The sequence below is a fragment of the Falco punctatus genome (genome assembly GCF_963210335.1).
Source record: "Falco punctatus genome assembly, chromosome: Z".
Lineage (NCBI taxonomy): Eukaryota > Metazoa > Chordata > Aves > Falconiformes > Falconidae > Falco > Falco punctatus.
Window position 1 is genome coordinate 5,001 of NC_137586.1, and position 22,528 is coordinate 27,528.

The 22,528-nt window shown below is 44.2% G+C and overlaps 1 protein-coding gene and 1 long non-coding RNA gene across 2 annotated transcripts in view; one reads left to right on the forward strand and one right to left on the reverse strand.

The window, feature by feature from the left end:
* Nucleotides 1-14,217, forward strand: part of LOC308056288 (endoplasmic reticulum-Golgi intermediate compartment protein 3-like) — a 15,163-nt gene extending 946 nt beyond the window's left edge. Inside the window, 7 exon segments of the mRNA XM_080371408.1 lie at nucleotides 618-1,306; nucleotides 5,090-5,183; nucleotides 6,342-6,381; nucleotides 6,385-6,471; nucleotides 6,473-6,508; nucleotides 8,162-8,219; nucleotides 11,177-14,217. Coding sequence (XP_080227534.1) covers nucleotides 1,060-1,306; nucleotides 5,090-5,183; nucleotides 6,342-6,381; nucleotides 6,385-6,471; nucleotides 6,473-6,508; nucleotides 8,162-8,219; nucleotides 11,177-11,244 — 630 coding nt within the window. The 5' untranslated portion in view covers nucleotides 618-1,059 and the 3' untranslated portion in view covers nucleotides 11,245-14,217.
* LOC308056292 lies at nucleotides 11,596-15,241 on the reverse strand. The gene is made up of 2 exons (XR_013924767.1): nucleotides 12,440-15,241; nucleotides 11,596-11,929 (listed from the first exon to the last, which is right to left on the reverse strand). It is a non-coding gene; the product is annotated as an uncharacterized lncRNA (long non-coding RNA).
* Between the last annotated feature and the right edge of the window lie 7,287 nt (nucleotides 15,242-22,528).

Consider the following 22,528-nt stretch of genomic DNA (forward strand, 5'->3'; position numbering starts at 1 on the left):
CTGCGCTGCTGCTTGGGCAACAGCCGGGGAGGAATTGGTGGTCCCTGGTGGTTACGCAGCCAGGCCTGCTGGGCGCTTAAACCAGCGCGTCCGGTCGGGGAGTATTATTTTTCTAGATTGTAAATGAGCCTGAGGCATAAACCCATTTACATTTCTGTATGGCGGTGTACTTTGTCAGAGAGCTCAGTCGCACTGACGGAGCTGGCACAGAGTCCCCTTGGGACTCCAGATTTTACTGTCTTGTTGAAAGGCTCGAGAGTCTGCTTTGGAAGTCACTTGGCAAGGCACAGCTTTGCCGTGAATTTTGTACTTGACTTTTGACTGTAATACCAATGCCACATCTTAGCTTTTCTCCAGAAGTTATAAAAGCAGAATGAGCGTTAAGAATCTGATTACCTTTTAACTAAATTCAAAACAAAGTTGCGGGATGAAGTGACTGGAAGTCCTGCAAGTCTGACTGGGTATTGCTGCCATGCATGTTATCTGCCTGTCTACCTGCCTCTTGTTCTGCTGTGGTAATTCCTTCGGGTAATGCGTTGGGCTCTGAATGTAGTGCAGTTGACTTCCTCCTGATCCCCTGCGATGTTATCGGTCTTTGCCTTCCTCATGTTTCACAGGGCGTGGGAAGGCTGGAGAGACTGGAAGCCTCGGCTGTTGTGTGCGAAGAAGCTATGAGCCTTCTAAGAGAGCATGTAGCCAGCAAGCGCATCGTGGTGCTTCGGCACCAAGCCGATACGACAGACCTAAATGTTTTTTGTGAAAAGGGATCACAAGGAAATGTGCTGATGTTGAAGGGAGAAAGGTGGTAGGGGAAGAGGTAGGAGGCAGTTTTCAACCAATTTTAGGCTTAACTCCTGTGTTCCTGAGAATGGTTCTGGGCTTTGAGGGGTTTGCTTTTGGCTTTTTGCCTTAAGCGCGTCTACCTTTCAGGGTAACGCTTTCTTGGAAGTTGGAAACTGTCCTTCTTGAACACCAAACCAAAGCCCCTACCTGGGAGGGCCGTTTAGGGTGCTGCACCGTGTGTTTTATTCCCTGTCGGTCACTTGACACTAGCTGTACATGCTCTCCCGGTTTGGCACGTTCTTACCCTGCTGGCTGAAAGATTCTGTCTTTTCACTTCCTCGGCTTGCCACAGGCCATAACAAATGTGTGTTCATAGACCGCTTTCCTTGCTCGCTGCTTTCAGATTTGAGCATCGATGCCATGGACGGAGCAGGAGAGCCTCAGCAGGACGTAGAGCACAAGCTGTTTAAACAACGCTTGGATAAAGCTGCCAGTCGTGTGACTCCAGAAGCAGAGAGATGCGGTAAGATGCTATTCTGTCATTCTTGGATGGATGCTCTCATAGTCTTTCCATCACCGTATGCCTGCTATGAGATTCATGGGAACAAGGGACGGCTGAATTCACAGCCTTTTAAGCAACACAAACTATTGAAAAGTTTATAGGACACAAGTCTATTACACTGGCAGATCAGACAAGCTCCTCTGTGTGTGTATATACGTTATACTCGGTACTTTTGCGAGGCAAGTCTTTGCCTGGTCCCTCTGAAATTGGGACAAGGACTCATTGATGCGTTTCAGGAGCAAAGCTGCTGAGTGAATAGGCTTTTCCTACTAGAAATCAAGCAGCTGCTCTGGCAAAACTTGACTTTGGTTGCATTTTTAAATCCTAGGAGGCTGAGAAACGGGACGAGCTGGTTAGAGGAAAGAGCCTCTCTCCAGGGAAGGCTCCGCTGACTTGACCCTTAAGCCTAAACTTGTGTCTTACTATGTTTGCTTTGTGTGTGTTAATGCATACCTGATTAATAGATTTCAGTTGATTTATCAGTTACAAGTTGGAGTAAGTGGTCCTTGGCTACATAAACCTCTCCTCTGTATTTTTTGACATGTTATGGCTTACTGTTCTACTTCAATACAAATCGGGAACGATTCTGGTAGTGTTGCAGTCTAACGGTAATACTGCAAGACTTTGTCTTTCTAAAACGTGAGGTCCTTGTTATCTGTTCTGGGAGATAGTGTAGTTTTGTGTATTGGCGTGAACTAAACTTGCTGATTTGTTGTAACTCAGATTTAGCTTTTCTGTTCTTAAAGCTGAAAGGCTAAACTAAGCCAAGAACTGAACAGTGGGTAGGTACGAGACCTTCTGGTGTCACAGAAGTGAGGTGATAGCATTCTTACTGTTGTGTCATTTAGCAGCCTTTCTGTATTCAGAGGCTGTGGTGTGACAATGTAATGTCTGGGGTCAAACCCTGCTTTTTTGTACCCAATTCTCTGTTTCCACATATGGGCCTCCTGCCTTACTTGTGTTGCCAGCCTCCACTGGGATTACTAGGTCTGAACTGGTTGCTCTCGCTCATTATATTTTCAATGGAGAGGAAGAGAAACTTGCAGGGAGCAAACAGTCTCATCCAGGAGAGGCATTTTGAAAGCAATCAAATTGCATTGCATGCAACGAGCAATTTCTTCTGCTGTCTGGAAAAAGGATATGGCTAGTTTGATCTCCACCACATGTGTGGCAAGTTAGATTGGAAGTGTCCACCCACCTTTGTGAAACTCTATGATTATCAGTTTCTGTTAGTAACACTTGATGTTCAGTCAGTTATTTAAATGGCAACCATAGCAGTATTGTCTGGTAAAGGAAAAATCCACACAGACTTGGTTACCGCTGGGCTTGCTTTAGTCATGACTCAGAGCTAGGCCACCACGCCAGTGGGTGACAGAGAACCGAGGGATACAGCGTAGGTTATATACACTTATCAGATCATTAGTCAATGTCTGAAGTTTTTAGGAGTTTCTTTTGGTCCTGTCAGTTCTGTGAATCCATCACCTGACTCTGTCCCAGTTGATTCACCTGCTCGGTTCCAGTCTCTGCCTCGGTTCCAAGCTCCTCCTTGGATCGTGATCTTCTTTCTGCCTGCTTTAACTCATACACTCCTTCAAGCGCGCTTAGTCTTTGAAAGAGCAGTTCCTATTCACATACACCACTTTTTCCAAAACCACCTGTGTTTCTGAAAGCACCTGTGTCCACAGATTGATCATCTGTTGCTTCTCTGTTCTCCCACTGATTAACTGGACTGGGTTTTAAACCAGCCTTGGATTAGGGCTATGCTAGGGACGGGGCCTGGTTCTGCCACTTAGCTGCTTCGGCACTTTAAATTTCTTAGTTAAAAATACATTTTATTTAACATTAACCTTAAATTTAGTAAAGCATACCTAAATATTATGGAGTAGTATGTGGAGGCTTTTCCTGATCATAGTTACATTAAAATAGTTAATAGCTTAAATGATTTCTATTGTAGGTTGCATTCTGTGCTGGGATGTCATCTCATTAATTTCCACTGGATGGCGATAGAGGATTGAATTTTTAAATTTTTATTTACTGTTTCGTTTCCTTTTAACATGGACCGAGTTTTCCAGCGTCATGTGTCATATCTGCATGCAAGTCGAGGACCATGTTAACAGCACGAAACTTTGCATGTGGGGTTTTATGTACTGCAGTTTCTTTATAGTATCTGTGTGCAGTACCTCTGGGTGCTCTCTGAGACAACTCGACAGGCAGCTACCGATTACATTCAGAAAGCTGTTACTAGTTGCTGTATCTTGAAAGACTCCGTGTGTTGTACAGGTGTTCTTCAAATGGCAGGAATCATGGCTTTGACAAAGCATAGGAATTATTAAGCTGCATTCTTCTTGATGCTAACTTTTAGTGTAATTACAGGATCAAAACCCGTACTGGTTGAATTCTTATTTGTACTCTCAACTTGTTTGAATGTTGTAAGCTGTAGAAAGTAAGTCTCATACAGTGGTTTAAGAATGGGTATATTTTTCTAAAATTTTTTATTTGCTTGATCATAACTACCATAAAGTGAGGTTAACGATTGATTTTCATGCATATTTCATACTTCCTAATTAAAATCTCTTTTTTTCTGTAGTTAATACAGATGTCTTAAATACTCACTTCTGTCCACCTGTTATACCTCCCAATCTCAACAAAGAGGGTCCCGATAACATTTTGTCCCCTCAGCAGTGTCTGACTTTTCACCTGCCCCAGCCTTAGTTATCCAAGAAGCCACCTTTTCAAGGCTCGTAAGAGGGTAGTGCGGCGGTGCCTAGACAGTGAGCCTTAGAGGGCTTTTGTAATCCAGCAGACTTGGTCCTGTCCTTCAGGATTTGTGAGTGAAACAGCCTGGTTTTAAGGGGTCTCTTCCAATAAGAACCCATGTTTCTGAAAATTTTAGACATGCAGTTCCTTGGCTCACTTATTCCGAACTCCAAAGTTTACAGACCTTTCACATTTGTTTTGGGTTTTGGGAAAACAAAGGTCCTGTTTGAGTTTTCTGGAGGCATGTCTTGCCCTTTGGCAGGTTTCAGCTGTCACCAGCTCTCATCTCCTCTGTTAAGAGTCCCTCTGCAGCCTTCTGCATTTAAGAACATAAAACTCTATGAGTTTGTGCCCCAGCTGTACTGTGGCTGCGCATTCGACACGCAGTGGCACAGAGACTTGCAGAATTGTAAAATCATGACAAAGATAGAAATTCCTTGGAGATTTCTAGTAAGCCGGTGGTTAATGTGTGTGCATTGTCAGCATCGTTGTACTGGAGAGCTGAGTGTCAGTTTTCCACTTGGGAGATTCCCACTGTGATCTAGTTTCACAGCAATATATAACTGTGTTCCCTACATATCTTGGGACAGGATTATGCGCTATGCACTGCTGTCTGCTATTTAAAATGTTATTTGTGTAACAGGTCCTGTATCGGTCGCAATTTGCTGTTTGGGTCTGCTTTAGACAAAGTTTAAACAGAGCCTTTGTGCAAGTAACATCTGATTGGCACTCTGGCAAGGCTTACAGGTGGCTGGCTCTTTCTATGGAGGGTGTTCTTCAGATGGCAAATGCTACTCTGCTTGTTGATCTTATTTTGCAGCTCAACAGGCCCTGTGCATTCTTTCAGGTGAGCTTCAGGTGCAGGATGCGCAGATTCTGATACAAAATCATTTCCTTCATGTGTAGAACAGTTTCTGTACGTAGAGCAGAAGTACAAGATAGTGTTTCTAGATGTGCCTCGTCACTTTGAATCCTCTTTTGTCTTAGAACTGGGGAAAGAAGAAGAAAAGGTGTTTGATCCGAATGCTTTGGATGCCGATCGCTGTGAAAGCTGTTACGGGGCAGAGTCAGAGGACATTCGGTACTTTACATCTTCTTAGTCCTTGAATCAATACAGTTAATGTGGCATACGTGTTGGAGGTTTTTTTCCAAAATGTCTGTGAAGGTCCGTACAGTGAAATCCTCCTGGGCACCTGTTCAGAGAATGGTGAGAGCTGTTGTGTTTTAGTACCCCTGTGCTGCACTCACGATTGTTAAGAGCGTGCACAGATAGGTTGTCTGTTTTGTCTGCATGCCTGTTTAAGGGCAGTAGCACAAAGATTGTATCTTAGCAAACAGAACCTTTTCTGGGATTACTTGGTGTCCAGAGGGGAGCTGTGTAAATTGTTTCACTGTTCTGTGAGCTGTCTCGGAATAAAACCCGGTTATGGCTTTGCCTTCTCGCTTCTGCTGCAGGCTTTGCATCCTTACGGGAGCAAAGACCAGACAACTATCACTCAGACAAATGATGGGTGTCATTCGATGTTTCTCATTCCTTCTACCTGCAAATTTGTGTAAGAATGGATTCATGATAGTCCACAGGTTCTGGACTATCCTTTACTATTATTGTCTCTGTAGTAATTTAGTTTGTCACATCTGTCAAGTTGCATCCTTCCCCAGAGATGTTTCCATCTTGAGGGATTCATGATTCCAGCCTTCAACTTTTTGTTTTGTCCAGCACAACATGGAACAGAGACAGAAAATTGTTTTTTTTGGTGAGCGCGATAGAGACTCTGGTGAGTCCAGAGGTAGAAGAACAAGGAAGAAAGTTTGCCATTAACCTTGCCTCCGATGTTGGCAGTCTTTCCCTAAAAACAGAGGAAGGGAGGAATAGAAACAGGTAGATGCTTTGTTCGCATGGGGAAGTTCCAAGCTGCTCAGAACCGTGGGAGACTTCCCACAGAAACAAATGTCATTTCTGCAGCAAATTTATTTGCCAAGAATGGACTTGGCTGTCTGAATGGACAACTAAAGCCCTCTTCAGAATTAAGCACTGCATTAAAACAGCTTGCAGCCTTGTGCCAAAATCTTAAAAAGTACATCAGGAAGCTCAAGCTCCTTCAGGAGCATTAGACAGCTTTCAGTGTCCAGTTCCTGAAGTTTTCTGCTTTGAAATAAAATCCACAGGGGATTTGAGTCCTGAGCTGGAGTGTCTCTTTATCACTGTAAAGATGATAAGATGATGTTTGTGCTCTTGCAGGTGCTGCAATACTTGTGACCATGTCAGAGAAGCATACAGGTGACAAGACTGGGCCTTCGAGAACCCGGATAGCATAGAGCAGTGCAGGAGGGAAGGATTTAGCCAGAAAATGGAAGAGCAGAAGAATGAGGGGCTGCCGAGTGTACGGTTTCCTGGAGGTCAACAAGGTGAGAGATGGGTTTTGCCGTGAGCCTGTTGCATGGTGTTGATGAGCGTCAGAAGGCACAGTCAGGGCATTTTGCTCTTTTTTCCAACTTTTAAGTGTTCACAGGACTGTAATAACTCCTGGGCTCAGCAAGGTACTTGTGCCTGTAGAGGGGTTCAGCAGGAGGGTCAGGAAAAGGGTGGGAAGGGGCTAATTCTCTGTTTCATGAAGTGGGTTGGCTGGAGAAGCTTCGCTTTTTCTACCATCTAGCTAGTGAGTCTTTTTACTGAGATTTCTGGAGGGGGAGAGGCAGCTTCTTTGAGGTGAGGTTGTCCCACCTGCCCTTCTAGTCTCAAAAGAGAGACCACTGGTGGGTGCTGGAGATAACAGTAAGCAACAACTTGTCAGCAGAGGTGCTGGAGGGAGTGAAATGTTCCCTTCTTTAGAAAACCAGTGGAAGCAAGACTATTGGACTTGTCAAGGTTGAAGATGCTTAAAGAGATTTTTTTGCAACTGGTGTATGAAAATGTAGTACAAGATACACCAGATGACTATGTAACTACCCTGTCATTTGGCAGATTACTGAGCTCAAAACACTTGGATGTGCAGGTTACGTACCCAAGCACATTCTAGCAGTCAGGCCCAGGGTAATTTTTTTTTTACTACTTTATTTCAAAATCTGGAGGGTTTTTTACATCTTTGTGTACTATTCCTGGAGACAACATTCTTTATTTCTGAAAAACAAAACCAAAACCACACCCCACCGTTTCGCTCATGAAGCCAGACATCGTGTTTTGAGCATCATCATGGGTGCTGAACCATTACAGGACCCTTTGCCACAAAGTGTGGTGAGCAGGAAAGATTCAAAGGGGAGTGCTGTGGGTAGCAAGGGTCCAAGGGTGGGTGTCACTAGGGAAATTTCTGGGGGCCTTGTTAGGCACTTGGACTTTTGCACATCTCCATTCTCATCGCATCCGCAGTTAACATATGCGATAGGTTTGCACAGACATTCAAAGGTGTAATGTAGCATGTGAGCTTGATGCATTGAAATCTGCCAGGGGAGGGTATGTATGATTGCTAGCAAGTGTCATGGAGGGCTGGCATCTAATATCCATATCCTTTTCATGTTCAAGGTTAAAATTTTAATAACCTTTGTCTTTTGGGGGATTTTGGAGTGCGGGGTTTTTTTTGGTGGTAGGTAGGTTTAATGCTTTATTTTTGAACACGGCTTGTTTTCATGGATGCATGCATAGGACCACTCTGGTTTATTGTATTAAGGGTTTTCTTACCCTGCCTGCTCACCCTCCCAGTTACTTTCTCCACTCTGTTTCTGTGATACCTTGTGATACCTTTTGATATTTCCTACAGCAGCAGTTAGTTCTCTCCCAGTAGACTTGATTCCTTCTTCTTCCCATTTTTATGTCCGCTAAAATACTCTGCATAAAACAGTTACTGTCAACATCGGTATGATTATGGCTTTCCACATGACTGCCTGTGAGGAAGAGGGGAAATTCATATCTCTTTTAGGACAATATTTGCTGGTATTGTCACCCATGACAATGAGTTGCTTATTGTCTATCTTATTCAAACAAAAATTTGAAAATCCAACCGCCGGTATGACTGCTTTGTTTATATAGATTCAGGCCTTTTAATGAAAGATTACTGTCTCCTGCAGGTAGCTGAAAATTTCCACTTTGCACCGGCAAAAAGTTTCCAACAGTCTCATGTACATGGTAAAGTATTTTCTTTTCCTGCTTATTGTGACCTTTAGCTTCCAAGTGTTTCTGACCATTTCCTTTGAACATCTTTGCATTGCTATCTGTGGTAACAGCAGCACTGCTTCAGGGGGGAGGACATTGGTAAAATTTTGTTAGAGAGGTTTAGAACTATCGGGAACGAATAGAAAAGTGTTTTCTGAAGGTGCTGCCACATGGGTGTGGGAGAACATGGAGGAGAATGTGTCTGGGCAGTCTCTCGGCCTCACTTGTTCTACAAAACTTTGCTGCCCTGCTGTAAAACAATCTCAGGTACGGTGTTCGGTCCAGGATCTGAATATCAGTATCTCTGGAAGGGATATTTTGGAGAAAAGCTCTTGAGAATTTCAAGGCGATTCAGAACTTTCAGAGTAAAATTTCAGTTGTGAAGGACTTTGTCTTCTTCAAGTATATATAAACACACAGCGTCCAGAATGACAGTGGCAGTTTACAGAATCACGGAATGGTTTGTGTCAGAAGGGACCTTTAAAGGCCCCCTAGTCCAGCCCCACTGCAGGAAGCAGGGGCATCTTCAAGTAGATCAGGCTGCTTACAGCCCTGTCCAACCTGACCTTGAATGTTCCCTGGCACGGGGCATCTGCCACGTCTCTGGGCAACTTCTACCAGTGTTTCACCACCCTCATCACAAAAAATTTCTTCTATCTAGTCTGAATCTACCCTCTTTCAGTTTAAAACCACTAAGCCTTGTCCTATTGCTGCAGGCCCCACTAAAACGTTTGTCCCCATCTTTCTTATAAGCCCCCTTTAAGTACTGAAAGGCCACAATAAGGTCTCCCCAGAGCCTCTTCTCCGGGCTGCACAACCCCAATTCTCTCAGCCTGTCTTAGGAAAGATGTTCCAGCCCTCTCATCATTTTTGTGGCTCTCCTCTGGACCTGCTTTGCCAAGGACTCCGGAGCCAAATACAGTACTCCAGGTGGGTCTCACGAGATCAGAGGGACAGAATCGCTTCCCTCGACATGCTGGTCATGCTTCCGTGGATGCAGCCCAGGATATGGTCAGCTTTCTGCCCTACGAGCACAGGTTGCTGGCTCGTGTCCATTTTTTGACCCACCGGTACCCCCAAGTCCCTCTCTGCAGGCCCACTGTTACTCCCTTCATGGCGGATGCGCAGTAGCATTATGGGCAACCTAAGGGCAGCGCATGCACAGAACTGGCCTGATGCCTTCGCGTAGGGGGCTCGAGACCCGCATGTGCAGAAGCAGCCCGGCGCAGAGGCGTGCAGCTTTGAGGCCTGCAAGGGCAGACCCGTGTCATTGCCAAGCGAGAGGGAATTGAAACCGTAGAGGGGCGCAGCCGCTCCACACCCCCGCGGTTTCCAGGTTGGGGGGCTTCTCGCTGGGGGTGCGGCTGTTGCAGCAGCGAGCACCCGCAGGCTGCGTTTGTCCCGGGGCTGCAGCACCGACACTTGGCCTCCAGGTGGCAGCAGCGCTCCACCAACCCTGTGCTGGCTGAGCACTGGCCGGGATCTCGGCCTAGTTCACACCAGCCGGCCACGGGAACTGCTTGCTGCGGCTGCAGGGTTCAGGTTCACTTCGTTCTGCCCTTTGCCCACTCGCAGCCCAGCCACTATTACCCGTTGCCTCCGTACCAAAAAGCACCCACGTGGCTCGAGCGGTTAAATAATTCGCATCTGACAGCTTTAACAGTCGGGTGGTTCTTTTTGTCCCTGCCCCCACCCCATTTACCGAGGGAGAGCCAGCAGCATGGGGAACTCAGGGCACAAGGTGCAGGGGAGGGCGGTGGATGGTGTGGTCCTACAGATAAGCCCCAGCAATTGCTGTTGTTAAAGGAGAAATTTACACAGATGTGGGTACCACTGGGCTTGCTTTAGTCACAACTCAGAGCTGGGCCACCACCCCAGTGAATGGCAGAGAACCAAGCGATACTGCACAGCTTATATACGCTTATCAGATCATTAGTCAATGTCTGAAGTTTTTAGGAGTTTCCTTTGGTCCTGTCAGTTCTGCAAATCCATCACCTGACTCTGTCCCAGGTGATTCATGGGTCCCTGGTCTCTGAGTAATTCTAGAGCTAAAGTGGTGACAGACGTCAACTCTAGGTCAGATGATACATGCCCACACTCACCACTGACCCAGGGCGGCAACCTGCTCCCATCCACTACCTCCTGACCCAAGGAAGCCCCTTAGGGAATTACAGCAGCAGTTTGCCAATGGAAAAACCAGAGTGGCATGACACAGTGACTCAAAGATCTCAAATGGACCACTTCTGCCTATAGAAACTGGTGCTAAAAACACAACAGATGAATGAGAGAACATTAACTGCCTTGACTGATGCTAGAGCAAACTTCACTGGGCACTTAAGGAGAAGGGCAAAACCAGAATAGCAGTAAAAGCCTGCATGCCCAGGACTGTAATAAAAGAAAAAACCCTGGCTGGAGATTGTTACAAGCCCAAGTAATACACATCCTCTTCAGTTGCGATTTGAGTTAAGATGTAAAATAAATCTCGCAATACACCCATATTGATTAGTTGCAAGGGCTCATCTCTCACCATGTCTGTTATGGGGTGCAGGTTCTCCCACTTGTCTCAGCTACGTTGGGTGCCAGTTGTTGTAGTCGGAGCCCAACTCAGTCAGCCTCACACAAGGCACCCACTGTTGCAGCACAAGCAAGCTATCAGGCTGCAACAAGGCTTTTATGGTCGGACAGATTCTACTGTCCATGCTGTTTGTCCTTCCTCCAGAGGTCAGACCACACCACTTCCCCCCCCCCCCCCCCCCCCCATCCAACCCCCTCTCCCACACTCCTCAGGGCTATTTAACTACTTAGCAGGAAGAGCTACAGCTACACATTGTCTGTGTCAATCAACCCACTGCCTTGGTGGCAAGGCCACAGCTGCATATTATCAATGCTCATCAACCCTCTGCCTTCACTCCTCTACACTCTTCTCCAAGAAATTCCAGGGAAGATGGTGACAGAAACCTGTGTTGGAACTAAGTGCCTGGTCAATGCGTCCAAGTAACAGCATCCGTGACATCCAGACAGACAGTGAAGGGATAGATGGATCCAAGAATTAAATTAGGGAATGAGGTAAGTAAAAGGCACGGAGAAAGGGAGACCTCTTGAGTTCTGGAGAATATATTTTGATATACCTGATTTCTGGTTTTGTGGCTCAGGAACAACATAGCCCAAGTTTTGGTGCAGCAGTTATATGGCCACAAAGGGAAGGTGAGAGCCAGCAACAGAACTCCTTCCTGGCACCTTCTGCGTGGGAGCAGTGGCCAGACATTTTCAGTTTGGGAGCAGGGCTCCGTGAGAGTGACAAAGCGAGGGGACTGTTTTGTGGACAAGAAGGAAAACCATGACAACACCATACAGGAGGCAATTCCATTTTAATAGTCTCCAAAGTGTCACGGTTTGAAAGGAAGAACAATAGGGTAAGAGCACGAATATGCAGCCAATACCAACAGAAGCAGCACTGGTAAGCTTCTCAATATTGCTTTTTGGTATTTCATGGCGAAAAACATTGAGCCTAATGTTTGTCATCTGTAAGTTCTTGGGGGCTTTGGGGAGAAGGAAACCAACACTCTTACTAGGTTGTCTGAGAATCACAGTTTTCAGTTACTCATTGTCTTCTGGTCTCACAGGACGAGGCAGAGGCATAATTGATTTCTTCTCTATATCTCTGGAAAGAGCTTTCCTCATATCTATGGCAAAAGAAAATAATGCTATTATAGAAGACAGTCATTGCACAAAGCCATATTGAGTGACTTCTCTGTTACATTAAGATCATTTTTTGAGAGGATTTCCTAGATTCCTAGAATATCTTGAGTTGCAAGTGACCCTAAAGGATCACGAAGTCCAACTCCATGCTTCCCGCAGGACTACCTAAAACTAAACCATATGACTAAAAGCATCATCCAGATGCTTCCTGAGCTCTTGACAGGTTTGGTGCCCTGACTGAACGCCCTGTCAGTGGATAAGATTTTCCTAACGTCCAACCTGAACTTCCCCTGACACAGATTCATTCTGTTTCCTGCAATTAAGTTTCATAACTGATGTACTTTTCAGTAGGAAAAGCTATCTAAAGCAGTATACAGAATCCCATTCATCAATGGCTATCTGAACTTGTTTCATATTAAAAAAAATACAAACAGGCCCAGGAACCCTCAACACAAGAACCTTTCCATTCAACTTAAGGCACAACAACCACTTACTGTAAGCATCTTCATCTGGCTCTCCACTGCTAGCAGAGTAGCGCTCCAATACTGTCTGGTACACACTGTAGCCAAGCTGCTTATACATATTTACTGCAACCTGATTTGATACTCTCTCAAAGAGATTGATGAAAAATCCACCCTTTCTTTGGAAACATAAAATCAAACAAAAAACACAGTAAGAAACAGCAAGTGAATGTATTGCTAAATAACCAATAACTTGTAATCAGACCAAGAGCAGGTCTGATGATGTTATATGCTAATTAAACACCTTTCACACTGCAGTAACAGATGCACTTCTGTCCCAAGGGAGAAATCCACTATAAACTCAGATTTTATTCAAATTTTGTCACATAACCATCCTTTTATACTAGCCCGTGGGTTCAGACGTCTGAAGAGAAATTCAAACAGGCCAAGCTAAGCTCTCATACAGGTCTCATATACCTAAAAAACTTTTTATTAAAAAAAAAAAATTAACAATCCACGTTTTTGATTGCATTGGCTTAGGGACTGTCTCCTTCAACGTGTGTGGCGGGGGCAGTGGCAGAATGGGTCACAAAGTTTAGTTGCCTAACACAAGGCAGCCCTTCTCCTCACAAGGCAGATTCTTCAAAATGTACTATTTTCCAGTTTTACCAATTAGAATGGGGTTGCCCTACCACCATGAGTTCAGGACGTTTCCCTGTGTGTTCATTTGACGCTCAATTAAATTTTCAGCAGGTACAAGCAGCCAAGCATGACACAGAAAGTAAGCTAAGGTACTGTCTGCCATACAGAATTGGTTCCAAGGCTGCTTGCAGGAACTGCAAAAAGGCCCACGATTACTGAACAAGCATGCTGGAGGCCCTATGGGAAAGTGTTGACATTCCATGAAACTCTTTTGCTGTCAAGACAAGGACCTTTTTTTATACAGTATCTCTATTGGAGTTCAGGCTACGCCCTACTCATTCTGGCAAGTTAGCTTTCATAGAAACCCTGAGATCTTACACCACCACATGACATTTTTAGTCTTGTTCTCTAATTACAGGGAATCCTCAATGAATCAGAACACTACTTAAAGCAAAATTCTGGGTCTCTTTCATGCAAGTCAAATACCTAAGCCATGTCAGTTGAAACGTTACTTTCAGAAGATTAAAGATAAGCATGGTACTCAGTTTTCTGAAATTTCTAGCAGTAGTTCCATCAATTTAGCAGCCAAACCCAGCCGCTGAAATTTGGTGCAACAGAGAGAGCAGTAACACGTCCATGCCACTCTTCCCCAGCCACAGAGCCTTCCGCTTTACCCATTACTGCGGACATACAGATCATCAGAGCACTAAGGAGCACCTTGGCAATAATGCACCACACACAGCCACATGACTTTACAAAAAACCAAGCAGTCTACAAACAAACATTGCAATGATCATCGTAAAGGCTTAAGCAGCGATTCTACACTATTACTCATTGATTCAGCAGCCACTAAGTTTCATTTTGATGCAGTATTACAGTTTTTTCTTCATTAGTGTAAATAAATAAATGGATTTCCACAAATTCATTGTTTGAGGCATGACTTCCAAATGCAAGTTTGAAGCAATTCTCGTGAGTCTTTTGACTGAGTGGAATTCACGACTGAAGGAATGGAGGGCTAGAAGCCCAAAACTCACAAACATCACAGCAATTACTGAAGACTTTTTGTGACTATGGGGGAATAGAGCTTGGGAAGCTTTGCCAATATGGCAAGAGAAAGCAAAGGCCCTGGAAACACTGGATGTTTAAGGAAAAATAAAAATAAAAGCAGGGATGGGTGTGTATTCTTCATGGTTCCTCTCCTTTCTACACAGAGCCAAGCTACTGTTAGCTCATTAATGAATACGCAGACTTCCACAGTGCACTCAGGCACTGCTAAATAAGCAACTGATGCAGTGGGTACAGAGAAACCTTCCATACAGCAAACGCTTTAAGCTTTACAGTTAAACACATAATTTCCTGGTGCCCACAAAGACTCATTCTGTGCCCACCTTCCCAAACCCCCCAAAAGAGGGGGGAAAAAACAATTGGAAGGAACAATTATATATATGCAAAAACATGGCGATTCTCTGTAATTAACAAAATTAGGAAAGCATGCAATCATCCAAATAATGGTAAGTTAACTGATACGCTGCATCAGACAGTCTTGTCAAACTCATGCTGGTGAAACTGAGCTCATATCAGCCAGTTTACTGAAATACTTGTCTTAGCATAAATATACTTGAATCAAAATGACATTCGGCTATAGGGTGAGAGCAAGAAAATACATTTTTGCATGCTACAGCAAGAGACCTGCAAAAGGCCACCATATAATATGCTTCAAAAGAGTCTGTGGTACAAGAAATTCAGCCTCATGGGCTGTTGGCTCAAACACACTGGTGGAACACTCTGTATAACTGGCCATATGCACGGTTTACATGGGGGTTTTTATGCAATGTGCATGTTTAACTAGGTATTTATGGTTTAATACTTGGTTTAGCTCATAAGGCAGGCAGCCAACAAAAATGTTTTCAAAGATGTTACAAAGAAGCTGAACCTAAAAATACGATTCGGTCTGTCCTCACTCTGCATGACTTAAATACAAAGGACAGTGGGAAAGCTCCGTTATTTAGTGTTTCCTTTATACCATCATAACCACACTCTGTTATGAAGTGCAAAGACTTCAAAACAGAGGCAGATTTGCCAGACATATTGTCAGCACTGCTTCACACCACTCGTGGACCCAAGGAAATCATTACAAATCATACTACTCAAACAGATTTCCAACAAACCAATCATCCCCCGTGGTTTTTTTTCTCTTCAGCCCTAAGTTCTACCTGAAAATCACCAACTGAAGGTATTGTTCTGTTACGTTGTCCTCCTCTTGTGCCACTACTGGAGAGTATCCCTAGCTTCTGAACTCAGCAGTTGGGCAGCCTGGTCTTCCTGGAAGTTCTTGATCAGAAAGAGTGCTCCATAAGCGCTTGCCAAGTAATAGCCTCCTGTGAAGGACAGCAGGGGAAGAACTTCTCAGAGTGGTCACAAACAGCATGTCAGTTCCAACTGGTCACAGTCAAAAAGGACAAACAATTATTTCTTTATTATTTTTTTTTTTACTAAATATACACACATGAAAGTGCCTGCATTCTATGGCCAAAATATTTATACATAAAGAAAAACAGCTTACTGGCCTGCAAAATACTGGACGGTGTGTTCTCAGCTGCTAAGAGACATGCAGTGGTTGCATGGGCTCCATATTATCAAAGTGGTGCAATAATACCTAACTCTGGGCCCATTAGTGGCCGGTTATTTAAATGACCAGTGTTGCTCCTTTACTCCTGAGTGTTTTTACAAAGCTGGAACATGAGTTTTCTTCTAAACAGTTTCCAAACAGTGATTTGTTTTCTTCCTGAGCTTCAAGTGGGGATCAAATAAACATAGCTGTTTAAACAACATAAAAGACCATCTACCACTGTTCAGGAACTTAAAAGCGACTCCCTTAGTGTCAACAAAGCAATGAGCGAGCGTGTGATTTATACCTGGAAGCATCCCAAAGGTTTTGCTTTTGCTTTTGTTTTTAAAAGGCAGGCTGTGTTTGTTCACCTATGTCCAACATTACGTCCAACTAGTTCAGGAGGCAGTGTGTACAGCTCTCCAGACTTCACCTTTATTACACGAGCGGAGAACAAATTACAGCCACAACAGTTGCCGATGTACAAAAGGAGCTGCAGCTCACAAAGGAAAAGGAGCCTCAACAGGAGGCAACAATCCTCAGCAACCAGGAGAAACAAAAGACATGCTATCATTTATTTCTCTTGCTCTTTAAGTAAACTATTTGAGTGGGAGCGTTCAATTAAGAGGCAGCACAGTCTATTTGTGGAGTCATTCAGAGATGCATTCTGTGCTCGCTCACAGTAGTGTTTTCTGTATTACCGACAGCATCCTCTCGCTTTCAGCCCTGCAACAAGTTCAATATGTGGAAGACAGGCAAGACCCATGAGACAAATTGGACAATACATTTACATTTGAACCACACAACTCCAAAGCACTAAACAATTTTTCCTGCACCGTACAGTATAGCTAGTGCCACAGACAGGGCCAGCCAATAGATGAATTACTTTTGCTACATTAAAAACAGCACGACTTAACAGTACAGTAAATATTTCTGCTTTTCAAGTGTGTTAATGATCTCCAGCTTCACATCTCAAGTATTTTCTGTTCTAAGATTCCTGAACGATGCACTCTGCACACAAAGCAGGGAACAGACTAGTACTGAACCAGAGGAAACCTGGCACAGTTCTGTCACGCATATCGGCATGTAAAAGGATACAGCAATTTCAGCAACCCAAGAGATTGCAGAAATGGGACATATACTTAAAACTCACAGCTGAGCTTGGTCACAAGAACTTCTGAAACTTCCTCATAAACGGATAGATTCGGGTACCTACCAAGGGCTTGCAGAATACCTCTTTGTTAAAACCACCACCGTGAAAACAGAAAGGAGGGAGATTTCCTTGCCTTTAGCAAACTTCAGCCATCGTTCAGGACTGCCTTAAGAAACATATTCCTTGGCCTCATAAAAATACTCTGTGAGAAGCAAGTATTGTGTATAAGCCAGGATCATTAAGGGGGGCAACATTCTCAAAAGCACTTCCCCCAGAGGGGCAAAGAATTCCCCCAGAAGTTTTTACAAAGCACCTAACCCAGGTCCCATTCCAGGTCTCACCTCAATTGCACGCTGCAGACCCATACATACTCTCAGGACATTTTCAGGCACACAAGGATAACCACATTTGGCACCTGCACAGCGTATGTTTGCTTGCTAAGTCATGATGTCTCCTCCTTCTTGGCTGAAAACAATATACTCCCTCCTAAGGTAGTATATATGTCAGTAGATTCCCAGGTCACTTGGGGCTGTAACTCTGCAAGCTAACCAGCCTTCTCTTATTTTAAGGTGAAAATAATTGCGAAGTTCTTTTGTTACACTAGCGACATCGCCGACTATAGGACTCTGTCAAAAGGGTTTCTACTTAAACGAGGTGAGGAAGAATCCCTCTTCCCCAGCCCTCCACTCAGTTTTAATAGAAGTGAGTTGATAACCTTCTCCATGCAGCAGAGATGGATCCAGCAATTCCATCGTGTATTCAGTTTCAGTATCCAGCTCCACCATATCACCCTGGGCTAGCACATATGTCAACACAGGCAAGAAGTCAGTTCCATACAGCCTCCCTGGGTCAAAGAGAACACAGGCAGCGATAGACAAATCACACCCTTTTACCAGTTTTGGTGTTTGAAAGGAAAGCGTTATTTTGCTGCCTTTACTGACCAGTATGTTTTTATTACTCTAGAGCCTCTTGTTACAGATGTGCAGCAAAGAGAACATCATCTGACACTTGGTGGGCAGGGTCCAGCTTCATTCTGTACTTCTAATGAGCACAAATCAGATGATGCAGACCTTGAGGCACGCAAGGGAATTTAAAGACTTGGCTCACCTTGGTGTCAGCTCAACTGGTGAACTCACAAAAGGCAGCCACGCCAGTCTGGCCTGACCTCCACCCACACTTCTGTCACTGGCTAAGAGAAAAATCAATGGGCATTTTCTTTATACGTGCACGGACAACGTCCCCTTTCTGAAAGGATCCAGCCACAAGTACCAGCTTCTGAGTCTGAAACCCAGCAGAGAAGCCTGCGTATAAAAGCCTATTAGATTTTACATGAAAACTCTGCACATTTCCTTGACGGAGCATGGTTAAAAACACCAGTGAGCAAAGCCTCACGTAATTCCCAACTAGCTGGTGAAGTATCATCGGTAACGACAGCATGCAACACACAGAGGCTCTGCTGTACCTAGGTCTGTATGTGTTCCTTTAACTTTTATCGCATTTAAACTTTCTCTTTAGAAAACACGATGGGGCTAGATCTCTGGGTCTAGCCAAACAGTGCTCATTGCAGAAGTGGTGTGATGGTCACTTGAAACACCAAGATCGGGAGCCACTTTAAACTGTGGCCAAACTCCAGAGGACTGAAGGGCTGATACTGAAAGTTAGACCAGCTAAGGCATACCCTCCAGGTATTACACTATTATCTGGCTGAGACAGCAGGACAAAGGAGGTACTGGAAACTGGTGCTGGCTCAATGACACGTTTTAAAACTACATGACAAAGCAAGACAACCCAAGGAGCATTTGCTGCATCTTAGCTCAAGCCCCTCAGTACAATGGTTCACCAGCAGCCTCTCAGTACTTTTCTTTTGCATGTTCGGAATATCTTACTCAATGTGATAGTACAGTATGGAGAAAAAAAAAAGTTTACAGCACTTTGGGCAAAGATTCCTATATCCATTTTAAAATGCAGGATTTTGCACTGAAATAAGCCAGGTCTAAGCTCCTGCCCAAATCTTGCTAAAGTGCCTGGGGGTCTTTTACAGCCACAAGCTTTCACCATTCACCTCAAATCTCAAAAGAAAGCAAGCATCCTGATCGGCACAGAGCCCAGCTGCAGATTCAGCGCTCGAAAGAAAACTGCCAACCATGCGCAGCAACTTATATTTGCTTAGAGAAAAAAAATCTCCCAATACCACCAGCATGGCTTCAACTTAGCTCGTGACCTACCACTGCAGTGTATGATAAGATGTCAGGCAACAGAGCTGCACCTATGAATTCATGCCATCCAGCACAGCGTTTTAACTGTGACACTGACTAATCAAGCAGGTCTCAACTGGTCTGTGGTTCCATTTCACCATCTAGGTTTCGAGGTCACTTTGGGACTCCTGCTACAGTGTAGAAGTAGATGTTATTTCTCTTGAAAAAACACAAAGAAATTGTCCAAATGAGAACATTCAGAGGCACAGCAAACCAAAAACACTGGATCAGGGGCTGCTTTCCTCCAGCCATTAACACAGAGCCCTTGTAATTGTCATATTGCATACACACTGCTGAATTACTATAGCTAAATACTGGGTGTATCCTTTATTACGATTTCCAGGAAAATACTAATTTAGAACCAGTGTCAAATTCTAGGCTTACAGGACAGCCTTTCTGACAGCCAACTTCAAATGCCTACAGTTAAGCAAAGCTGGTGGTTTGGAGTTTTTTTTAAGCTGCTTCACAACTCTGCTTCACACTGAATTTGTAAGATGTGCTGCCAGATGCAGAGATATCAGGAAGGAAGCAGAAAGGAAGAATCCCCCTCAAAAGGGCAAGGAGATGCTACAAGAGCTCCAGGAGAAGGAGACAAAGTGCAGAATCAGGCGGTCTCATTTCCTCCAGCAAAACACAACCCCAGGTTTAGAAAAACAGTGACCTTGAACCACAAGAAGCACCATACCTGAGTTATTCTCCATAACAGTATAAATGAATTTTCATACTCTCAGCAGCAGCGTGACTTTCTTTTCAGGTGAGTACATTTTCTGCATGGTCACAAACTTTCAACATCCACATAGTCTGGTGTTGGAACAAACACATCCAGTTCCTGAGGATTCCTCTGCCGCACCAGCTGAAGGTTTTCCTTCACCATCTGCAGCATGAAACTCTTTCAACATCGCTTCTGTATGGCTCTTCAGTGGCTTCAAAATGCACTTATGCATGGCCTTCTCCAGGACAACATCTGCAACGGGAAAACAAAAGTTGAGCTGTCTTCCTCCTCCAGAGCAGAGCCAGTATTAATATAACCATTCCCAAGAGCAAGACCTACTTGCTAAGGCTTATTTATTATAGAAGCCGAGTCTCCAGATGTTTGTTCACAAGAAAACAAAAGGCAGAACAGAATCTGTATTCCATTTTCATTTATGACAACATGGTAAATACAAAAAAAAAAACCCCACAAAAGGCAGACTACAGGCTGTCACCAAAAAAAAAAACAAAAAACCCAAACCCAAAAGCAAGCAAGCAGCGGCTCCAGTTAACTTTTTCTTTTGTTGGCCAGAAGTCTCCGAGTTTCATTTTACTTTGAGCTTAGACTTTAATTCCAAAACTTGAAGCATAACACAGTCAAAACCATAACTTTTGTCTGCTTTGGCATGAAAGCCCATCCCTTTTTGCATAGTTTCCATCAGAAATTATAACTCACCCACGGTCTCATAAAACTTGGCTCAGCTCCAAGATCTTTATGATGCTGGACAGATTACGGGCATTAAACTATAAATGAAAACCAAGTCGTGTTTAACCAGCTTTGGATTTCATCATGCAAGCTTATATACAGCTTTGTCATCAAGTTTGAAGTTCTTTGTTTGGCAATAGTGTGCATGTGGCACAATAACCACTTGTTTTTCTCTTATTGTTGTTTTACTCTTGTTTTTCTTTAACAGTCATTCTCCATTTCCAAGGCATGGGATACATCAACAGAGAAAGCTCTTTGGTAAATATTTTCTTTGAAAACCTTTACTTTATAAGTCAATTTCCTCTCCCACTCAGCGTCCCTATGACAACATAGCTTACATTAATGATTAGCTTATATCCATTATTTGTACCATAGTGAACTGCCACAAGCACAACAGAAACTAGGGACCCTTCAGCCTGGCCACAGCACAAACACCCTGGCGATGGGGCAGGACCAGAGCCTAGACTAGGCAGATGTATTAGGGGAGCACAGGGACCGAGAGGAGAAGAAGAAGCTGTGTCACTACTAGATCACACATTTATACAGGCTAGCACTGGACATCCCTGCTGCTAGTGGCAACTCAGTTTCATTAAACCTCTTCCCCTTTCCAGGTTCTTTCCCTGTTCTTATGTGTTTCTCCTAGACCACAGTCTTTTTCTCTCCCCCCGTCCTGCCCTTTTTCGGGTGTTTTTTTAGAAATTGCAGGCTATTCCTAAGGCTTGGGATTTACACACACACACTCCCCTCCAAATAAACATTACCTACTACTTTTGTTTTCTTGCTTTTGCTTTATGCTCTCATTTATTTCATCCTTGTGTTCAACCATTTTTCCTTTTGTGCCCACAGGCTGCTCTTTGCCATACAAACACGCCCTTCACACAGTCCTCACCTTACAGTGTCTTTGCTTCACATGTAGCATTTATTCTGTACTTGTCTGGCACACAATTCCCAAATGTCCAACCCTATTGGGAGCTCCCATCTCCCCTGTCCCAATTCTGTTGGGGCTCTGGTAGCTTCTCTTGCTATTTTCCCCTTCTGAGATCCTGACGGAGGTGGCAAAGCCATGTCTGCTTCATTCTCAGATGCTTCCAACACGTCTAGGTTCTCTCTCACAGAGTCTATAAAAAGGTGGAAAGAGCAAATGTGAGGAGCAGCACTTGCCCTCTGATTTTCTATTTCTGTCTATAGCCACCAGTAAAGGCATAAGCTGTCAGACACACGTTCTTGATGGCCTGTCACATGGCGTGAAGGGCAGATCTATCTAGCTTCCCACCAGACCAGAGCCAACAATTATACATAATAAGTGGCAACATTTCGAATGACTGATCTTAGTAGAGCCATACAATCACCACTGACAGCACTACCAAACCCAGCAAGGAAAGCAGAAGCATCACCCCTCTGCACAGTGACAGAAACTGCCTCTCCCTGCTATTCAAAGCCATTCTCAGCGCTCACAGGGCAGAAATATTCTTCCACCAAGAAAAATGTACAAATCTCACCCATTGGTATGTTAGCTAGCTGAATTTCTAGAGCAGAGGTCCTCAAAATTTTTAAACAAGGGCCGGTGCGCGGATTAAGTGGCAGGAAGTTATCTGTGACTGCTTGGTTTCCCCCCCCAACCCCCGGTGGGGGGTGGGGGGTTGGGGGATGGGCGGGGGTGTCTGTAAATACTGGGGGCCGGATTGAGGACCCTGGGGGGCCGTATCCAGCCTGCGGGCCATAGTTTGAGGACACCTGTTCTAGAGGATACACATAGTTCCTTGATAGCTTCACTGACTTTTTTTTATTTTTTTTTTTTTTACAATTCAGCTTGCTTACTTTATTTATACTGCCTGTTCAGTTTTTTTAAAAAGTGAAATCGCCAGATGCTTTGCTTGTAAGTGGAACATCTCTGCAGTTTGCATTCCAAATGCCTGGTCTCATTTAATTCAAGATTAAAGCAGTTGGTGCCACCAAACATTGGATTAAAGAACTCTCTATAGCCATGTTAACTCCTCCCACAGGCTTC